General features: G+C 34.5%; 1 protein-coding gene across 1 annotated transcript in view; it reads left to right on the top strand.

The window, feature by feature from the left end:
- The first annotated feature begins 266 nt into the window (after positions 1-266).
- LOC130802134 (separase) overlaps positions 267-18,105 on the top strand; it is a 20,194-nt gene continuing 2,355 nt past the window's right edge. The window contains exons 1-23 of the mRNA XM_057666042.1: positions 267-1,022; positions 1,888-2,062; positions 3,006-3,134; positions 3,232-3,716; positions 4,050-4,143; positions 4,230-4,373; positions 5,096-5,389; positions 5,464-5,589; positions 5,668-5,886; positions 5,980-6,081; positions 6,189-6,332; positions 6,417-6,785; positions 6,875-6,964; positions 7,368-7,631; positions 7,739-7,862; positions 7,966-8,685; positions 9,721-9,949; positions 11,876-11,978; positions 15,305-15,478; positions 16,213-16,268; positions 16,364-16,605; positions 17,151-17,379; positions 17,482-17,878. Coding sequence (XP_057522025.1) covers positions 334-1,022; positions 1,888-2,062; positions 3,006-3,134; positions 3,232-3,716; positions 4,050-4,143; positions 4,230-4,373; positions 5,096-5,389; positions 5,464-5,589; positions 5,668-5,886; positions 5,980-6,081; positions 6,189-6,332; positions 6,417-6,785; positions 6,875-6,964; positions 7,368-7,631; positions 7,739-7,862; positions 7,966-8,685; positions 9,721-9,949; positions 11,876-11,978; positions 15,305-15,478; positions 16,213-16,268; positions 16,364-16,605; positions 17,151-17,379; positions 17,482-17,878 — 5,598 coding nt within the window. The 5' untranslated portion in view covers positions 267-333. The remainder of the gene's footprint in view (positions 1,023-1,887; positions 2,063-3,005; positions 3,135-3,231; positions 3,717-4,049; positions 4,144-4,229; positions 4,374-5,095; positions 5,390-5,463; positions 5,590-5,667; positions 5,887-5,979; positions 6,082-6,188; positions 6,333-6,416; positions 6,786-6,874; positions 6,965-7,367; positions 7,632-7,738; positions 7,863-7,965; positions 8,686-9,720; positions 9,950-11,875; positions 11,979-15,304; positions 15,479-16,212; positions 16,269-16,363; positions 16,606-17,150; positions 17,380-17,481; positions 17,879-18,105) is intronic.

Genomic DNA, 18,105 nt, shown 5'->3' with positions numbered 1-18,105 from the left:
TTAAATTGTCTCACCGATATAAATACTAAATACAACCATGAATTTTTTTTACCTGAACTCAAGCCTCAACTCTTAAGTATGAACTTTAAAGCAAGCACCCTCATTCTTAGATAAAGTTTAAAATCAAATCTCACTTAAATGTATTCTTCTTTCGGCTTACGCTATAATCAAAAAAAAAAAAAATAATAAAATAAAATTTGAAGCGTATCAAAGACGCCAGCGCAAAAAAAATCATCTAAACTTTTAATTCTATAATTCGCGCTCATTTTCCTCTACTTACTGTTTGTTTTTAAACTTTCTCCATCATCTCACTCTCTATCTTTCTCATCCGCCATGGATGCACCAACTCAAGCTTCGTTTATACTATCAAAGCTAAAAGATTACGATTTTGATGATATATACTCCCTCTTTTCCGATTTCTTACAACCATTTTCTACCAAATCTCAAAATCCTAACAAAAAACCCTCGCGGACTAAAAAACCCTCAACATCTTCCACTTCTTCGTCAATCAGGTCACTTGCGAAGACATTTGATGTTTTCGTCAAGCCATGTTTGTCTCTTCTCCCAAAACTCCTTTGGGATTCTTCAAAACATCCGAAAACTAGCGAATTTGTGAACCAATTATTCGATTGTTACAAATTGTGCTTAAATTGTTTGGAAATTATGTCTTCGGAGCTGGCTGGTGCATCATATAGTGTTCATTTACAAAGAGGAAGGTATGTGGATTGTTTGATGAGGTGGGAGAAGTATGAAGATGCGATTGATGAAGGATTTAGGGTTTTAAAGGATCTTGGAGGGGTTAAATTTGAAGGTTGTCGCTGGAAGGTTTCGATCGGGAAGCTTCTTCCGGTACTAAATGATTGTAATGTAGATAAAGATGGTAAAGTTGATGGTGATTTTGCGCTCCTAATTGTTCGTTTGGCTGTTACTGTTGCGCAAAGTGTGTCCTTGAGTAAAGTCAAGGATGCACACCAGTATAATCATCTATTGATTTTGCTCAAGGAGGTTCAACCTTGGTTCGGGTGCGTATTTGGGTTACATTAAATAATTAGTTTACAATTTGTCTTGTAATGCTGCTGTTTATCTTGCTTCATAGTTTGGTCTTTGCACATCATTCCCTTCTCTTAAACTAATTTTGATTTAGTTGAAGTAAATTTTCACTGAGCAGAACTAATTTGACTGAGTGAGACTGATTTTTAAATATATGTTGTAGTTTGATGCTGCTAGTAAATTTTTTTTTGTTGTTGGAAATGTATGTGCCTCTCTTAGATTTTTTACTGATCGTGTTGATTTTTATAATTTGAAACAATAAGCCCGGTGTCTAGATATAGAAATCAGAATGAAACGATGCAATGCATAAAATTGCAATTTTGAAAACACAAGAAAAATATTTATGCAAACTAGAAAAGGGATGATTTTTGGTGGGTAATGAGCAAAATGGTAGTGTATAATTATCACGTATTGTAATTTATATGAGTCACTTCTTTGCTATTGAATTATAATGAATTATATGAAAATGGTTCATGAAAAAATGTGCTTTTTTTATTTATCTGAAGTTGTTTATGATGTTTTATTTAAACAACCTCTTTGTGTTCACTTACAAAGGTTAGGTGGGAGACACTAAATGACGTTGGGGCTATGAATGTTGTGCAGATGTATACTTTGAGTCTCAACTAGAAGTTGAATGGTGATTTTGCATTCATAGGAGTACTTGATAGAACAATTTGGATGGTATTTCTGTGTCATGATTACATGACTCCGACTCTATTAGACATTGATTTAAATGCTATATTGTAAATTGATGGTTTGAGTAATTGCTTGGCTCTTTGTCAATACGTTTTATATTAAACACTTCGATCCTAAATTAATTTCCGTTGGTGTTTATAGGCATTTGGAATCGAGCTTGATTAGTAATCAACAGTGGAAGCTTGTAAGACACCTCAAGAATGCTGCAGTATTTTTGGTCAAAGAATTTGCACATTTTAAAGGGGATCTGATAGCTGGTTTCTGTACATCTGTTTTCAATGAGTATATACAACTGTTGAATGCTAATAATTATGAGGTAACATATATCTGGCCCGCTTTTTTGATCATAAAATGTGCTGTCTTACGTTTTCGACTTTGAATTGCAACTAATATACTATTGAGTAGTCAGTTGTACATAACTTGTAATGAACAATGCTAGATTGACTGATTGTGGAGAAGTAAATGTAACTAAAATACCTTTTCATCCTTTTTGTAAATGGAACTAAAATGATTTATTAAATCACCGGCACTTTTTATTAATGTGAAATTGCAAATAATATTTTCTATCAATGGTCATTAGAAACAATCACTTTGTTTTTACATGGGTAAGTTTGTGCTCATTCAAGCCTTAAGCTTCAACCAGGTGGGAGCTACGTAATGATATTTGGGCAGTGAAATGTTAAAGTAGTAAGTTGTAACAATCCATCTAAATGAATACCTCAAGCTGTGTTGATAGCATATCATCAAGCAAATAAAAGTATTGACATATGGGAGATATTGAAATGGGTATATTCAACATTGTTCACATGATAGGTTGACTACTTGTACAATTCTGAACTCCTTATAATTGATAAACATAGGCCGAGATTAAAAACAGTTCTAGATGAAAATTGAAAATATATAATATGGTTTGTGTACTTTTGGTGTCACGAGCCTGAGACTGTAATTTCAGTCTCATCAACTCAACTTATTTGAGGTTGAAGCACAGTGCAAAAATATGGTTTTAGTTACATTTGTGGGAATGGTTGCGAAACAACTTTTGCGGTCAATCCATATGGTTTTCCAGTTGTCTCTGTCTTTTAGTCGCTGTAAACTAAAAAATCTTTACAACATTTTCCATACGGTGATGCAAGCGTTGGTTTGCACTATGATGTGATGGGTAAACCTTCAGAAAGTCTTGGAGATAAGGAATTTGCTAGTTTGTAACACTTTTGAGCAATGAGGATTTTTTTTCCCATAGTTAATTTCTTGTTTTGTAGGGAATGGACGAGCTGAAAGAATTTGAAAACTTTGTATCATATTGTGCATACAAATGCCGGTTTGCATGCAAGGATGTTCGTAATTCAGTGGCTGCACATATGTTGGCATCTTCAGGCAAATTTTCTCAGGTTCATTGTTTGAATTTTTTTGAATGGTTAGTAACGTATGATATTTCAAATTATTAGCTTGCACAATTATATTCTTAATCTTGAATTTTTGAAACAGGATTTTGGACACTTCATTCTGAGGCTTTATGCTTTGGGGCTTTATTTTACAGAGTTGAGCCTTCAACCGAAGAGTTGTTTGTCTTCAGTGTCTGAAGGATCGAGGAATACTTCGTCTGTGGAGTTTTTACCCGAAGACCTAGATAAACTACAGAAATTATCTGTTTTGCTTTGCAAAACCAAGGAGTACTACCCTTCCCACTCTCTTACGGGTGATGAGTTTTTAAGTCATGGCGTAAACAAATGTGTCCACAAAGCATCTACACGTGCAAGATCTGATTGTCAGGCTTTTAAATCCCGCAAGTCTGCAAAAGAAGAGGCATATATATGTTTTTATCTAAATGCCTTGAAGTTCCTGTGTGGGCCATTTGCTGACTTCGTGATTTCAGAAAGAAAAAGGTTTCTTAAGGAAGACATCGAGTCCCCCCTTGGAACTGTATTGAAGGTGTTTCTGGAATATAGCCATATCTTTCTTCACTGCCAGCAGTAAGTAGTATGTGTAGTTATTTGTTTTACTTTCTTCTTCTTGGTTGTGAAATGTTTAGGCTCTGGAACATAATTTTTGGTGCATATATCTGTACTAAGGAGTCGTTACCAAACATGTGCATGTCATACTGAAATGTTTTGCATTATGTTTATGACAAATTCACCAAATATCTGTTCTTTGAATTTTAAAAATGACATTGAGGTAATGGAATATATTGAATTTTGGCTTTTGTTTACGATTTAATTATTTATTTTTGAAATGGCTTTTGTCGACAATAGATTTGGGCATATTAAATTTGCTCTGTGTATATTTAATTGTAATACATCTAACAGGAATAAAGATTCACATGTTGAAATAGACACGGTTGTTCTCAGCATCTCTGTAGCTGCATTCACTGTTTCCCTGAAGCTTAATATCAGCTTTGAGGTATGCTGATGATGTCCTTATGCTGCTGAAAACTCGATTATGCAAATCTTTCTTCCTGAAAATACCAATAATGTATATCTTTTCAGATGAATTCTTCTGCTAGGAGGCTTGTAAATTATATACTCTCTGATGAATGCATTCGATTGTTACGACCCAAATTGTTGAAGTACATCATACCCATGCTTCACAACAACTTCGTAGATTTCTACAGACTTGAACAATTGAAAGAGGTTTGTTTCTTTGCCTTTGTTGATCTAATATTCCAACCTGTCTTTTACTTTTTTAAGTATCTACAGCCAATTCCTAATATTGACGTCCATTTATTGGTGTTAATACATTGACTTTAGTTAATATGGGATTGCTTTAGATTTTCTTATGTCACGGGAATAATTTGTTTTCCCTTGGTTCTTGTTGTAGTAAAAGAGCTTTATTTTCTTAATGTGGTGTTGCACATATTTCATTTTGTCCATCTGATTGATGGGCCTTCTCTAAGAATGAAGTTTGAGAGGAAGAAACAAATAGAAGCTACTAAGCAAATTAAGATGATTTTTTTATAAAATGAAGATAGTTTGTATTATGTAGAGTTTCTGTGCCAAGTACCATCAACATATTTTTATAATTGATTTACATCATTCATTATTTATTCCTCATCTGAGATCTGCATATGTTTCTGGAATTTAATTATCTGATTGGCTGCTATGTTGGAAAATCACCATCAACGTCTTAATTCCTTTTGACTTTAGTTGATATGCTGATGGTAATCAGCTAATGTGCAATATGTATGAAATGGCTTGTGTTGCAACCCCTTTTCTTGGCTATTGATGCAATGACTTTATTCACACTACAAGCTAATATACTTTTGAAGAAGGCTTCACTTGGTTGTTAGAGCAGAAGCTGTAGTTTGATTATTTCATTGCTTGGTGTTGACTTGTTTTATTCTTTTTTTTTGTAGGCCGCAGAGGCTTTGGAACTTTGTTGTAGAGCTTCATGGAATCGTTGCCTACTTCTATCCGAGATACTTGTCGGCAAGCAGAATGGGTTTGATGGAGAGTCATCTGAAAATATGATTGTAGAGTCTTTGAATGAAGCATGTAAAGCTAATTCTCTACTTATTGACATTCTCTGTCAATCTGATAGCTGTAAAATGGTGACGGTAATACGGTCTGGTATTGAAAAGTGGTATCTTTCCAGAAATATTTTGGAGCAGTTGCCGTGTCCTGTGGTATTGATAAAGCATTGGGCTAAGGTATTTTTATTAAATTTTTTTGATGTGCTTTTGCATTCACAACTTTATGGTATGAACTGTTGTTGCGTTTACAGATGCAATGTAAGCTAAATAAGAACATTGAAGGTGATGCTATAATTTTGGGTAGTCATCTCTTCCACTCTCCTTTCCTGGTGGAAAATAATATTTCAATTGCAACTGTTGGGTCCTTTTTAGAGCAGGTTTGTGCGTGTTACCTACTAATGTTATCTTGTATTTGTTTCTTTCCTACCCTTGATAATTATATCATTGATTTTCAGGAATTCTTAGTTTATCAGGAGCTGAGCAACTACTATCCCAAGTTTTGTCATAGAATGCAAAAGGAGATCATTGATATCCTTTTGCAGAGAGTTTATCTCTCGAGCAAGTGCATTGGCAGATCTATTACCCTGGTTAATCAAGGAATGTTGTCAAGGACTATTGGAGTTGAAGGTCTAGACCATTGTATTCATTATTTGTCAGAAGCAATTGAAGTCATTGTGGGTAACATCAATCTGCTCTTTGATATGCCCATTAAGTATGTCAACTCCTTTTTATTTTCTTTTTTGACATGGATCAATAAATTTGTTCAGAATGGCTCATGTGATGCAACTCGTGTCATAGCTGATAATCAGTTAGCTGTTATTTATTGCTTACGTGCTCTTATCACTCATGAAGCTAACCCAACCTCAAAGGTGTGGTTTCTATAATCTTTAAATTACCGATATTAGGCTTGAATATTTCTTCTTTTTGAATTCCTGACGTGTCCAGAATTTCCCTTTATATTTATGTGACCGAACAGGAGATGTTTGAAGATATCCGTAAAGCTGTAGATCTATGGCTGGAGATTGATGTTCCCGGTTGCTCTTCCAGTTACTATAGTGACATGGGATGTGATGATGTTTTGCTGCTGTTGTATCATATTGCTGACTTATTATCCATAAAGGTACACTGAAGAATCATTACACTATTTTAAGGCTCTAATTACGTTATTTCCAGATTATGATATTTTGCTTTTTTTTTTTTTCAGGGTGACATTACGCTTCATGCAGATATACTAAATTTGATCATTAAAGTATTTAAACGGATGAATGTCCCATTGGAGAAGTGTTTGTTATTACTGTGGGAGTCTCGAAGGGTTAACCATGCTCTTTGTGTTGTACCTACCAATGAGACGTTAATTATGGCTCTTTCACTGTATTATGGGGAAGATGCAGAGTGTCTTGACTTCTGGATTAGAAGTTTGGTGGATTCTCCGCCTCTATTAGTTGGGTTTCAGCTAAATTTTTCTTTTTTGTGTTCACTCTTCCCCCTGGCCTTCAATCCGAAAAAGCATTCTTTTGAGTTAGAGATCTCTGTTGATGAAGTAAAAGAGATCGCCGCAAATCTCACTTCAAATGTAAGGCTCATTGGTTTGAGATTGAATGAATATAATTTGTAGCATTTTCCATTTGTATGACTTTCGATCAATGTTTTCTTGTGATTCAGGCTTCCGCATCTCGCTCTTCAACTTATCTAGCTGGATATCTATACCATGATTTGAGTGAAAGGCTTTGCGCTGGTGGAAGGATCATTGAGGTATATTTTATACTAGAAGTTTTTTCCCAATTTCTTCTACAATCATCTAATGAAATCTTGATAGATGTTTTAGCCGTAGATTCCTTCTTTTGTAAAATAATCACTATGTGATTAGCTTCTCAATGTTTTTAGGTACTTTTTAATGGTTTTTGGCTATAAGGCAGTACCAGTTTTTGAATCAATAGGTCTATCTTTACTGACGTGTAGTTTCATGAGCAAAGACCATACAGCTCGGATCGATTCGATAAATTTGAAAACCTTTACAATGCAATTGATTCGATGTGGCCTTATTTTTGCACTATAGCAAAGACAACCCATTGATGTAATTATTATTGTTAGGTTGAATATGAATTTTTTTTTCATTTGATCTAATTGGTAATTCCATCTCTTACATATTGTTTAGGCGTTGTTTTGTGCAAAAGAAGCTCATCGGCTGCGAGGTAAGCTGTTGCAGGAGCATTTTTCTTATTCAATTCAGCACCTTGAAGGAACTCATGGGGAACACGGGGAAAACATACGGAAGTCATGGGCGTGTATTAGTCAACTGTCGGTTTTAAATCAAGCAGCAATCAAAGCTTGGCCAGCTAATGTTATCCCACGGGATTCAGATGGATTTCATGTTACCCCATGGAATGTGCTCCGCTGTTATCTCGAGAGCACATTGCAGGTTTTCATATCTTTATTTTGACTGCATCAATATGGTATTCGTGACATTATAGCTAGGTGTTTGAATGTTAAATCTCACACTGTTTTGATTATTGGTGTATTTGTTAGGTTGGTATGATCCATGAAAGACTTGGAAATGTAGCTGAGGCTGAAGCTCAGTTCTTATTAGGCAAGAGTATCTCTTGCCTGCAGAGCTTACCCCAATTCATTGTTAGCTTTTCTTCTTGTTTAGGCACGTGACTGACTTGTAGCGCCTCTTTTATCTTGTGTTTTGAGTTTGTTCTTCTCAGTTTTTGAGATGTGCTAATTTGACTGTTTCCTGGGAAATGATACAGGGAAGATATATCATGGAATAAGCCTTTTTGATCTAGCACAAAATGAATTACTGACTTCAGAGAAAGTTTTGGCTGCTGAAAGGAACTCTTTGACTTGCTCAAGGTGTTTGCTTATGTTGGAAAGTAGCATCAACGAACAACTTGGCAACTTGTACAGAAAGGGTGTCACTTGTGCTTCAGGAAAGCCATATGAATCATCTCTTTGCAATTGGCTTTCTCTTAAGAAGGATGATCTATATGCCTGGCTTGAGGGAGATAGTACAGAGCTTTGTGTGCTTGTGGAAGAAGTGGCTATAGGTGCTGGATCTAGCATGGGGATTGAAAATGAGCATGTTGGTGCTATCCAAGACATCAGCAATTTATCAATGCGTGCAAAGACAACGGCAAAAGTAGCTGCTAAAAAGTCCAGGAAAACGAAGAAGGAAATAGAATCTCTGGTAACAATTAAGTGCTGTGCCGCAGAGCAAAAGTCAACTGTAACACGTTCTAAAAAGACAGTTTCTCATGCTAATCGAGTTAGCTGTGTTAAATCAGCAGAGAATTTTAAAAATAGCTCCAATTGCCAGACAGAAAGTGGAGTGCCAACTGTTTCTAACCGGATTATTTGTCAGAAATGTTTCTCAAAGGAAGCCACACAATTTGGTTCGCTTTCTTGTTTTATTCAAATGAAGTGGGAGTTTGTTCGCAGGCGACAAATACTGAGACTACTCATTGGCTTAGGTAAAGTTCAATTTCATGTCTTGTAGGCTTAAAAAATTAACGTAATGAGAATCTTCTGCATTGCACTCATATTATTTTCATGTTGTGATGATACAATTCTGCAACTAATTGATTTAGGTGTAATATAATTTATGTCCTTATGGCTTTCAGAAATTATGGCAAGTTTCTTTTTGCATTTTTACAATCTTTTGATGTATTTGATAGTTGTGTATAGCTTTGGTTTACAAACCGAGTTTTTTGTGCTCTTCTTTGTTAATTGTAAGTGGTCTCGAAATGTTTGAAGTTGTCTTGTGGATTGAATTTCATTTCTGATAAGCTTTGTGAACTGTGAAGTGACATGATAAATGTTGCTAATGTCGTTTTGTAAGTGAGATGGTTTAGATAATAATGATATTGCAAGAAGTCATTATAGATCAAGTGGGCTAGAACCTTTTTCAAGGATGATTTTTCAGGAACTCACTTTGTTAGTTGTTGTTCACGTGATTGCTGCTATCCACTGTATGATGGGGGTTGTGATCTTGTAAATTCCCTCTTGGATCACAGTGTATTCTAGATAGTTTTGCTTCCTCTTGCAATGAATATATTGTTTCTTGTTTAGCCCCTGGATTGTCTTTATCCTAGGTATGGCTGATTATGGTAGGGTGTTTATTTCTTTATGTTTTGCATCCGAAAATTATTGACTGCTATGATTTGTGTTCTTGTGTTGCCTTTCTTCTTTTGTAATGACATAATGTGTATTTGCACTACTTTAGTTTTGGCATTTGTCGATTGGGATCGGCCCAAAGGTTAGAGAGAAATGTAAAATATAATAGTTTTGCGTTACAAGGAAAAAGTTGTCCAAAAATGTTCTTGTTCGTGGTGCTTATACCTTATGGAAAAGTTAAGTTGTTCCATAGCTTTCAAGTAATATTAGGTGAAGATATGCGTGGAGGACCTTGTATTCTGTTATTATTCTACATAGACTAATGCACAGATGCTTTAAGTTGACTATTGTTTATCAGATTTTTCTCTTATCTGTAATTTTTGTGTTGCCAGGAAAATTTTACAGAGGTTTGACCAGATCTCATAGATTACAAAGCATTTACTCTAAATGCTTATCTATACTTATTGGAGGAAATGATTGTCACTGTTCAAATTCTACCGTACTTGAGCTTGATTCTATTGGCAAGAAGATTCCCAGGGATATTTTCGTTGTTGAAAGTGCAGAAGTGTTGTACAACCTTTGCTGGTTTTCCTTGAAAGCTATCTATTCAGGAAAAATTAGGTATACTTGCAAAATTACACATACATTTATACTTATACAATGATTCTGTGAGCACGGTTTGTCAAAATTAAATAAATTCTGTCAGCTTTAAACATATTTCTTGTATTAAGTGTGAGTGATTCTAAGTATAAATATGTGTGTGTGCGTGTTATTGGAATTAAAAGATGAAATTTTTTGAAGGGTTTTTCTACACTACGATCTTGCAATAACATCTAGCATATTTTTTCTTAAATGAGCACTGCTTTGTCATCAACACTTTTACCTCATGATATACCTAGTTCTAAAAGTTCAGCTAGTAGGGTTTATTTAGTTTTAATGTTTACATGGCTTTCCTTTGAAATGTTAAGCTGGATCCCTATTCTCGAAATCTTATTTTGCTGAATTGAACTTCTATAATTCCCAAGTGTTTCTTTGTTGTGGTTATTGATTTTGCTTATTGGAACTTATTTATAAATATGAATATTTTATGTTGATGAGTATTGAGTACAAGGCCTAAGGGGAATGGCAGTGTGTACCCTATGGTTTAAAGTTATGCATTCAGAGATTTATACTGATATTGTTAGTTAGATTTGGGTCGCTGTTGTAGACATGTCTCACTCTGGAATCTGGTACCCTGGTCTAGTTTTTGCCTGATCTGATAACTTCACAAACTCTCCCATGTGGTGATGGTGACCATTGATCAATCCTCATTTGCCTTATGTTGGATGGTCTTCACTTGTAATTTCAGGTAGAAATGAGCTTGAGGCTTGGTAGAACTTTAATCTTGTAGGCACAAGAAGTTTTAGAGATTGTTCTTTTAAAACTTAACCTTCTAGGAAATGCAAATGTGGAAGAAGATAGTGATTGTAGTATGGATGGTTAGATGATTAGGTTGTCTAGTTTGTGGTATGATTACAGGTTTACCGTTTATAACATTTTCAGACATGGTCCTTTCACAAATATTAGGGTTAGGTACAGTTCCAATAAAGTCTCACCACAAAGATGACACTGGGTTGAGGCTTTACATTTTCTAGAGACTCATCTGTGATTCGGAGACACTCTGGGAAGCAACTTCTAGAATTCTCTTCTCAGTGGGAGAAATGTATTGTTAATTTGTTATGGCTTCTTGGTTATATGTTTTGATTCTCGAAGATATGATTGTCTTTTTGGAAGGGTCATTGGCAATCGTCTTCTTGTTAAGTTGTTATGGACGCACCAACCTTTTGTTGTCAAAGAAATTATGAGTTGTCAACAGGGTGAGGTCAATCTTGCCACTTGGCATGACAAAGTGCTGGAAGAGTATAGGGATAATGACTTAAATTGAAGATTTGAACTGTTTCTACTTGTTCTTTAGATTGCATTGGAACGTAATATTCATGACATAGTGTACCATCATTTTTAAAATTCTATTTATCTACTACTATTAAATAAACAAAATTTTGGGTTGTCAACAATTGAAGTTGTTTAATGGTACTTTAAGTTAAATGATGCACTAGTGGTGAAAATGGTGGAGGGAGTCTTTGGGCCACCAGACTAGAAGGAACAATAGGCAATGTATCTTGTTTAACGATGGAAGAAAATTTCAAGAGTAGAGTAAAATTAAGAAAATTTGTCAGAACCAACCCAAGGTCATGGGGTTCTACAAAAACCTGCTATGAACAAATTATTGTGTGAAACTACTTTTAATAACAAATGTTATCTGAAAAATACCACAAAATGGTTTCAGTTAGCTGACTTGAGTGTTAGTTCACCCCATATGTGACTCAAGTATTCCCCTTTTTGTTTGTTTTGAGGTGCGTCCCCTTTTTAACCCGATCCTCGTGATTTGTGCCTCATAAGGGTTTGCTTATTTAATTTGTGTGAAAATTGGTGAACAATTGTTTGACTCCTTATTTTTATTTATTTATTTTTTTGTCTTACATTCTTATTACATTCTTCTTATTCCAGGAGCAAATGTTGTGATTTGTGTGGCATCCAAATGTCCAACGTTGTCTCGTTTCTGATGGTATCTTTTGTTCTAAGCTGCGAGGTTCCATTGCTACTTCAGAAGGTTTGCTTCTAAAACACATTTTTTAGCTGTTGGCTTAAGGCTGTGTGCTAAAATTTTGTTTAATTGTTTATCAACATTTTTATCCAATGTAAATACGATGTTATTGTCAATTGATTATTAAGTAGGTTCATAATTAATTTTGTTTTAAATATTCTTTGGTGAAACTAAATTGTATCTTATAGTGCAAAAAGGCTGTGACGAGAATAAAATTCTGGTTGACTATTTTGGGTTGCCTATTTTATGAAAAGAAAATCAGTAGGTCCTTTTTTGTTTATTCGTGCATTTTTTGTTATGTGAGAAGTTTGGACTTGTTTATATTAGACTCAGCCCTTAGGTGTAATATATGCTTATAGCGTTATAGTGCGAAGTAGATGAATAAAAAGTTTCACTATTCTGATTGGAATTTGAACTATTTCACTGCGTTCATGCTTGGTATTTTGTGTGACATGGACATTTCAATCCGATTAAGTTTATCGAAACTTCTAATTATTTGGATTTGAGGATCAAATTTGACATGGTATATGTGTCCTTTTCAGATTAAAATTATCTTTTTTGATTTACATCAATAGTTTAAATTATGGGTTGTGCTAAATGAAACATAGAGGTTTTTTTTTTTTTTTTTTTTTTTTTTTTTGTTTTGTTTTGTTTTGTTTTTTGCAATAGGAAAGGGAATCAATTAGTTATAAAGTATATTGTAAGACACATGATAATAATGTGAGAGTGTTGGTCTGATGATAATGTTGTACACCCTTGCATCAATTAAAAGAAATTATTGTATTCCTTGCTTTGTAAAATGATTTTTGCTCTTGATCTATTTTGAATTGTAAGGAAATTCACGTGGGGTTTTTTATTTTTTGTACAATGTCTAGCTGTATTTGATGGTTAAGATTGAAATGTGTCATGAATTTCTTTCTCCATTTATTTTTCGTCTTCTTTTTAATGAATGATATACGTTGATAAAAGTAAGTCATAAATTATTTACATCAATTATGTCAATATTTGTGTAATCAGCAATGAAATGTGTCATATGAATCCTTAGGGCTGTATATAAGAAGATAAAAGTATGAATATTTGGTGAAAATTAAGTATTAATTACATCTTTATTTGTATAACTTGCATTGAGTTCATAATATTTGGTGAAAATTAAGTATCAATTACGTCGTTATTTGTGTAATTTTCATTAAAATCCTAATTTACATCAATTATGTCAATATTTGTGTAATCAGCAATGAAATGTGTCATATGAATCCTTAGGGCTGTATATAAGAAGATAAAAGTATGAGTATTTGGTGAAAATTAAGTATTAATTACATCTTTATTTGTATAACTTGCATTGAGTTCATAATATTTGGTGAAAATTAAGTATCAATTACGTCGTTATTTGTGTAATTTTCATTAAAATCCTAATTTAATTCTATTTTAGGAAATCGATTTTATGGTTATTTAAAACTATTATCATTTCATTTAATTTCCTTTTGGAAAGCCTTTTTATTTGTTCATTTCATTTTTGGGATTAATATACTACTATGCTCGCACTTCATCTTATGTTAATACTTCATACTACTTTAAACCCTCGCTTGAATATGTAATTTTGAAACACAGACGAAATGACGTCTCTTTTAGAAAATGGTCTAGGTAACGTAGGAAATTTTATGATATAAAGGTAATTACTTGACTACATTTAGTATATAAGAAATTTTTATCGAGCCATCCCAAAAAGTTAATAAATTAAGGACAAGTCATTTTTGATGTTTCATGCCATGAAAAGCTTAATCTATCTCATGTGTCTACAAAGACCCCTTTTTTCCATTCATTTCTAGTTAATAGCAACTCTAGCAGTTCTTATAATTTTCACCTTTCTCCATCCAATCATCTATGGGCTCGCTTGTCTTGCTTTAGATCTGATTGTTCTTAGCTATCTACCTTCTTTACTATGGGCTCTTATTTCTTATGTGATATATAAAGTATGCTACTTTATATGCATTTGCAAACTAAGAATTATTGTGTGCTAAGCAATGAATTAAGCTAAAATAGCAATGGTCTTATGAAAATTTTACACCTTAGGTACCCTCTTTAAAGTACTTATAGGTAATTGATCATTTGATTGATATTGAAAATTATGGTGGGTACTTTTTTTGAATGGAGAAAGTAGCTGGTTAGTAGACATACAAAAAACAAGGATGGTACTTGGTAGACTATGAACGGTAAAAATATGGGCTTTGATTAAAAAGTGACCTTAAGTTGATGGTCTTATAGTGACATGCTTGAGAAATTAAGTGGTACAATGTAGGGATGGGGATGTGAATTGTGATAGCAACGCTTTGAAAACTTTGCACCTGTGGTATATAGAGCTGAGTAGAATTTTGTGTTTTTGCGTAACTATTGGTCAGTAGAATAACAATGCCAAAGCTTTAATCTTAACAAAACTGCTTAATAGATTAAGCAAAATTTCTTTTTGTTTCATCAACCTTAACTAAAATATTTTGACAGGTTTATCTGGTGATTATTTGTTATCTTTTTTATGAAGGCAAGTTAATTTGGAGTCTCTTTCAAATTTTCTTCTTTCCTGCATTGCGTAGAGGTAGTGATAATGATTCCTATATAAATATTAAAGCGGCCTTTCGCAAATGTTTAATATTTTCAAAATCTAAAGTTAAAACTATCTAAATTAAAAATTTTCTTTTTTGTTATGTTTTTGGTGTGCTTTGATTCCTGGTGGCATTTTCCTTTATATATTAAAAACAACCTTGTGCTGTCAGCTCCTCTTTTATTCGCTAGCAGTGGCCATAACAGAATTTTACTGTTGGATTGGTGGTGATTTCCATATGACTAGAGATATTGATGTGTATGGAATTTTCCTTTGTTTCTTGCTTCATAAAATATTGAATCAGTAAGTGTAATAATTCTTCCCTTCACTGGAATTGATTTTTATCTGTAGCTGGTAAGGGTGTAAATTGACGTTGGTGTCAGTTGTGTGGAGCTTACTGTCATGCATAGAGACCAGTGCAACATACTCGATTATAGAATGGATAGTGACTATCATCTGCGTGTGCCACGCTTTTCAGTTGGTTTTGATACAAGGATGAAGTGTAGAGTGAGGTTATAGATGTCGGTAACCACAGTGGATGTGTGTTCGATCTTGTTGATAACGGCGTGATAGAAGCACAATATTCATGTTTTAGTCTGATTGTATAACTAGATTGCTAAGCTTTTTTTTTTCTTTTGTATATAAACATGTGCTGATTCGTAATCAGATTACGTCTTGCTTTTGTTGTTATATCCATGTAGTTATTTTGGTGTATACTTAATATGGGATGTTTTGACAGGTGTCTAGGCTGCTTGCGTTGACGTATATGGTTATGACTTCAAAAAAAACTCCTCTTTCTTGTAAAATTTCGGAAAATTATTGGGCTGCATACTTTCATCAAGCCTCAGTTGGTACTTATCACAATTTGCAGCTCTTTTCCGCTGTCACTATGAAGCATGAATCTAAAAAAGCGGTACGTATACATTTCTATAACCTGGTTGAGGGTCCCGTATATTATACAAGTGTTCTTATGTTATTCACCTACATCTTTTACTGCCTTTTAGTACAGGTAACCATTGTGATGATGATTCTTTTGATTTTTTTTGTTGCTTAATTTGCTACAACTTTTAGTATTAAATTATTTACTTACTTCTGGTGATAATTTTTCGGTTTTCTCTCTTTTTAAATGCTGCGTGTAAGACCTAGACTTCAGTACATAAAAGTAAACAACTTGGCAGTTGTTTCCGTTGACAATTTAGTTTCTTTTTTGAACAAATAATTTACGATTGGATGAGTCTTTGTTTTAAGTGAGTGCATGATTTTCATTGGCTTTTCATGGAGGCTTTGCTTGTTACAGACTTACAGATTGAAATGTTTCCATTTATGTAAAATATGCTCTCCTTAGTTTGGTTTTTTTTTTCGTTTGTTATCTTGATGTTCCTTAGAGCTGTAGCGGCAGCAAATGGAATTGTTTGTGGTCCTTGAGAATGTCGAGTATCAAAAAACCTGTACACTTCACATTCTTTTCCACATTTTAACATAGTCAGGCAGTGTGTCATACTTATCGCTATGTGCTTTGTGGTCCCCTTTTTCATTTCTTACTTTTGGTTGATCTAGATGTTATGCCTTGTTTAAGAACTTATGCTTTTCCAATGTTCTAGCTTGATGTATGGCTTTTACGAATAATAGTGATACATGCTAATGTAGGATTATGAAGCTGCTGTTCCGGATGGTATGATAGCTGATACATGTACATTGCTTAGGTGATGATGTCTCTTCAATGGATTATTGTCATTTTATTTTGCTTACACCTAGTATTTCGTGGAGCTGATACCCGTGTGGCAACTTCTTATGTCAGAATGGTTCCTGAATCAACAGAAAAGATAGAATCATACTTGGAAAAGTTCGTGAAAAAGTTTTTTAAAAGCCTTCCCAGTACTACAATTGTATGTGTGAGCTTACTGGGGCCTTCATATGTAAGCCTTCTAAATGACCTGACACACTGTGCTTCCAGTCCTTGTGGTTGGATACTTTTGTCCCATTTGAATGCTGAAATTCAGCCTGCTGTGCTATTATTGCCTTTGAGTACTCTTCCTCAAGGTAACATTTTGTCTGGAGGATAATAAGTTATAGAAAAATTGACATCAAAAATCCGATATTTCACCCATCAACCCAGAATTATTCCACTTTAATTACTGGGGGTAAGTGAGGAGTACAGGGTGTTGGCCCGTGGTGTCGAGGAAAAGGGGCTAGGCAGTGGTAGCGAGGAGCTAGAGGGGTTGGGCAGTGGTGGCGAGGGAGAGGGGAGGGATGGGCAGTGGTGTGGAGGTGTAGGGGGGCTAGGGTGGTGGAACAGGGCTAGAGCCGTAGAGTTTTCCTTTTCTTTTTTTTTTTTTTTGTAGTTATTTTTTTAAAGTTAACCTTTAATTACAGGTTTTTAGATCATCGGGAATGTGTGGGGTTTTTAGATCACCAGGAATGTTGTGGGAAGAAACGTAGCAAAGGTGGGATTATCCTGGGTGGATGAGTGAAAAGTCGGATTATTAGTGTCAATGATTCCTAAATTACAAAATTCTTGTTCATTTCTTGAAGGGGTTTTTTTTTTTTTTTATTAAATTTAATTTCTTGTTTACTGATAAAATCAGATGAAACAAGTTTTAGCTGTTCAATCTCTGGTGAGAACAATATACAGGAGTGGTGCTCTCCATGGGGTTGGAACGCCCTGGTGGATGATGTGGCTCCATCATTGAAATCAATATTACGGGGAAACTACCTATCTTGCTCCAGCCTTCCTGAAGAGCACACTGAAAAAAGTCGCGAAGTTTGGTGGACTTGGAGAGATAATCTTGACAAGTGCCTACACAAATTGCTACGGTGAGTCCTATCTATCGAATTTTCAGATGGAAGCATGCTAGTAAATTATATGGTTATACTTTTAAGTGATCTACTATAGTTTATGAGGTATAAATTTATTAGGGACATGGAAGAAACTTGGTTTGGTCAGTGGAAGCACTTGCTTTTGGGAAGATGGTTGGATGCTGAGCCCCTGAATTCTGTTGTGAAGGAGTTCATACGCGAAACCAAAAAAGGTGGATGCTTGTTGGATTTGAATGAAAGTATCCTAAAGGTAGTTATTGGAAGCATCAAGTCTACAAAAATGGAAAAGGTGAGATTGCCAAAGCTATTTTTAGAGAAAGGGTGTTACATTGGTAAAAACACAGATTGTGATGGTGGAAGATGTACTTCACTGGATGAGGAATATGATGGAGTTGATTATGTATCAGAATCTCTGATTGCTGCTATCAATAAGGTTGAGCTTGAATACTGCATACGCAGGGAGCCTGTCGTTCTTGTGTTAGACAGTGATGTTCAGGTGGGTCTCTAGTTTATCTTGTTCTATTGCACTGCTGTTTTACCTTCTGTTATGGGTTAGATATAACATGGTCCTTGAAAAAGATACAAATATACAATACATCAGAATGTAGCTATCTTGTGATTGACCATTGAGCAAGTATTAAGACCTTGCAGTACCATTGTTACTTTCAAATGCGAATGATTGGGTTATATGTCAATGCTGTGTGTTTGAGGATTCTTCCTTTC

Source organism: Amaranthus tricolor, chromosome 2, assembly GCF_026212465.1.
Source record: "Amaranthus tricolor cultivar Red isolate AtriRed21 chromosome 2, ASM2621246v1, whole genome shotgun sequence".
Lineage (NCBI taxonomy): Eukaryota > Viridiplantae > Streptophyta > Magnoliopsida > Caryophyllales > Amaranthaceae > Amaranthus > Amaranthus tricolor.
The sequence above is the reverse complement of the archived record's forward strand: the minus strand, read 5'-3'. Positions and strand labels throughout refer to the sequence as shown.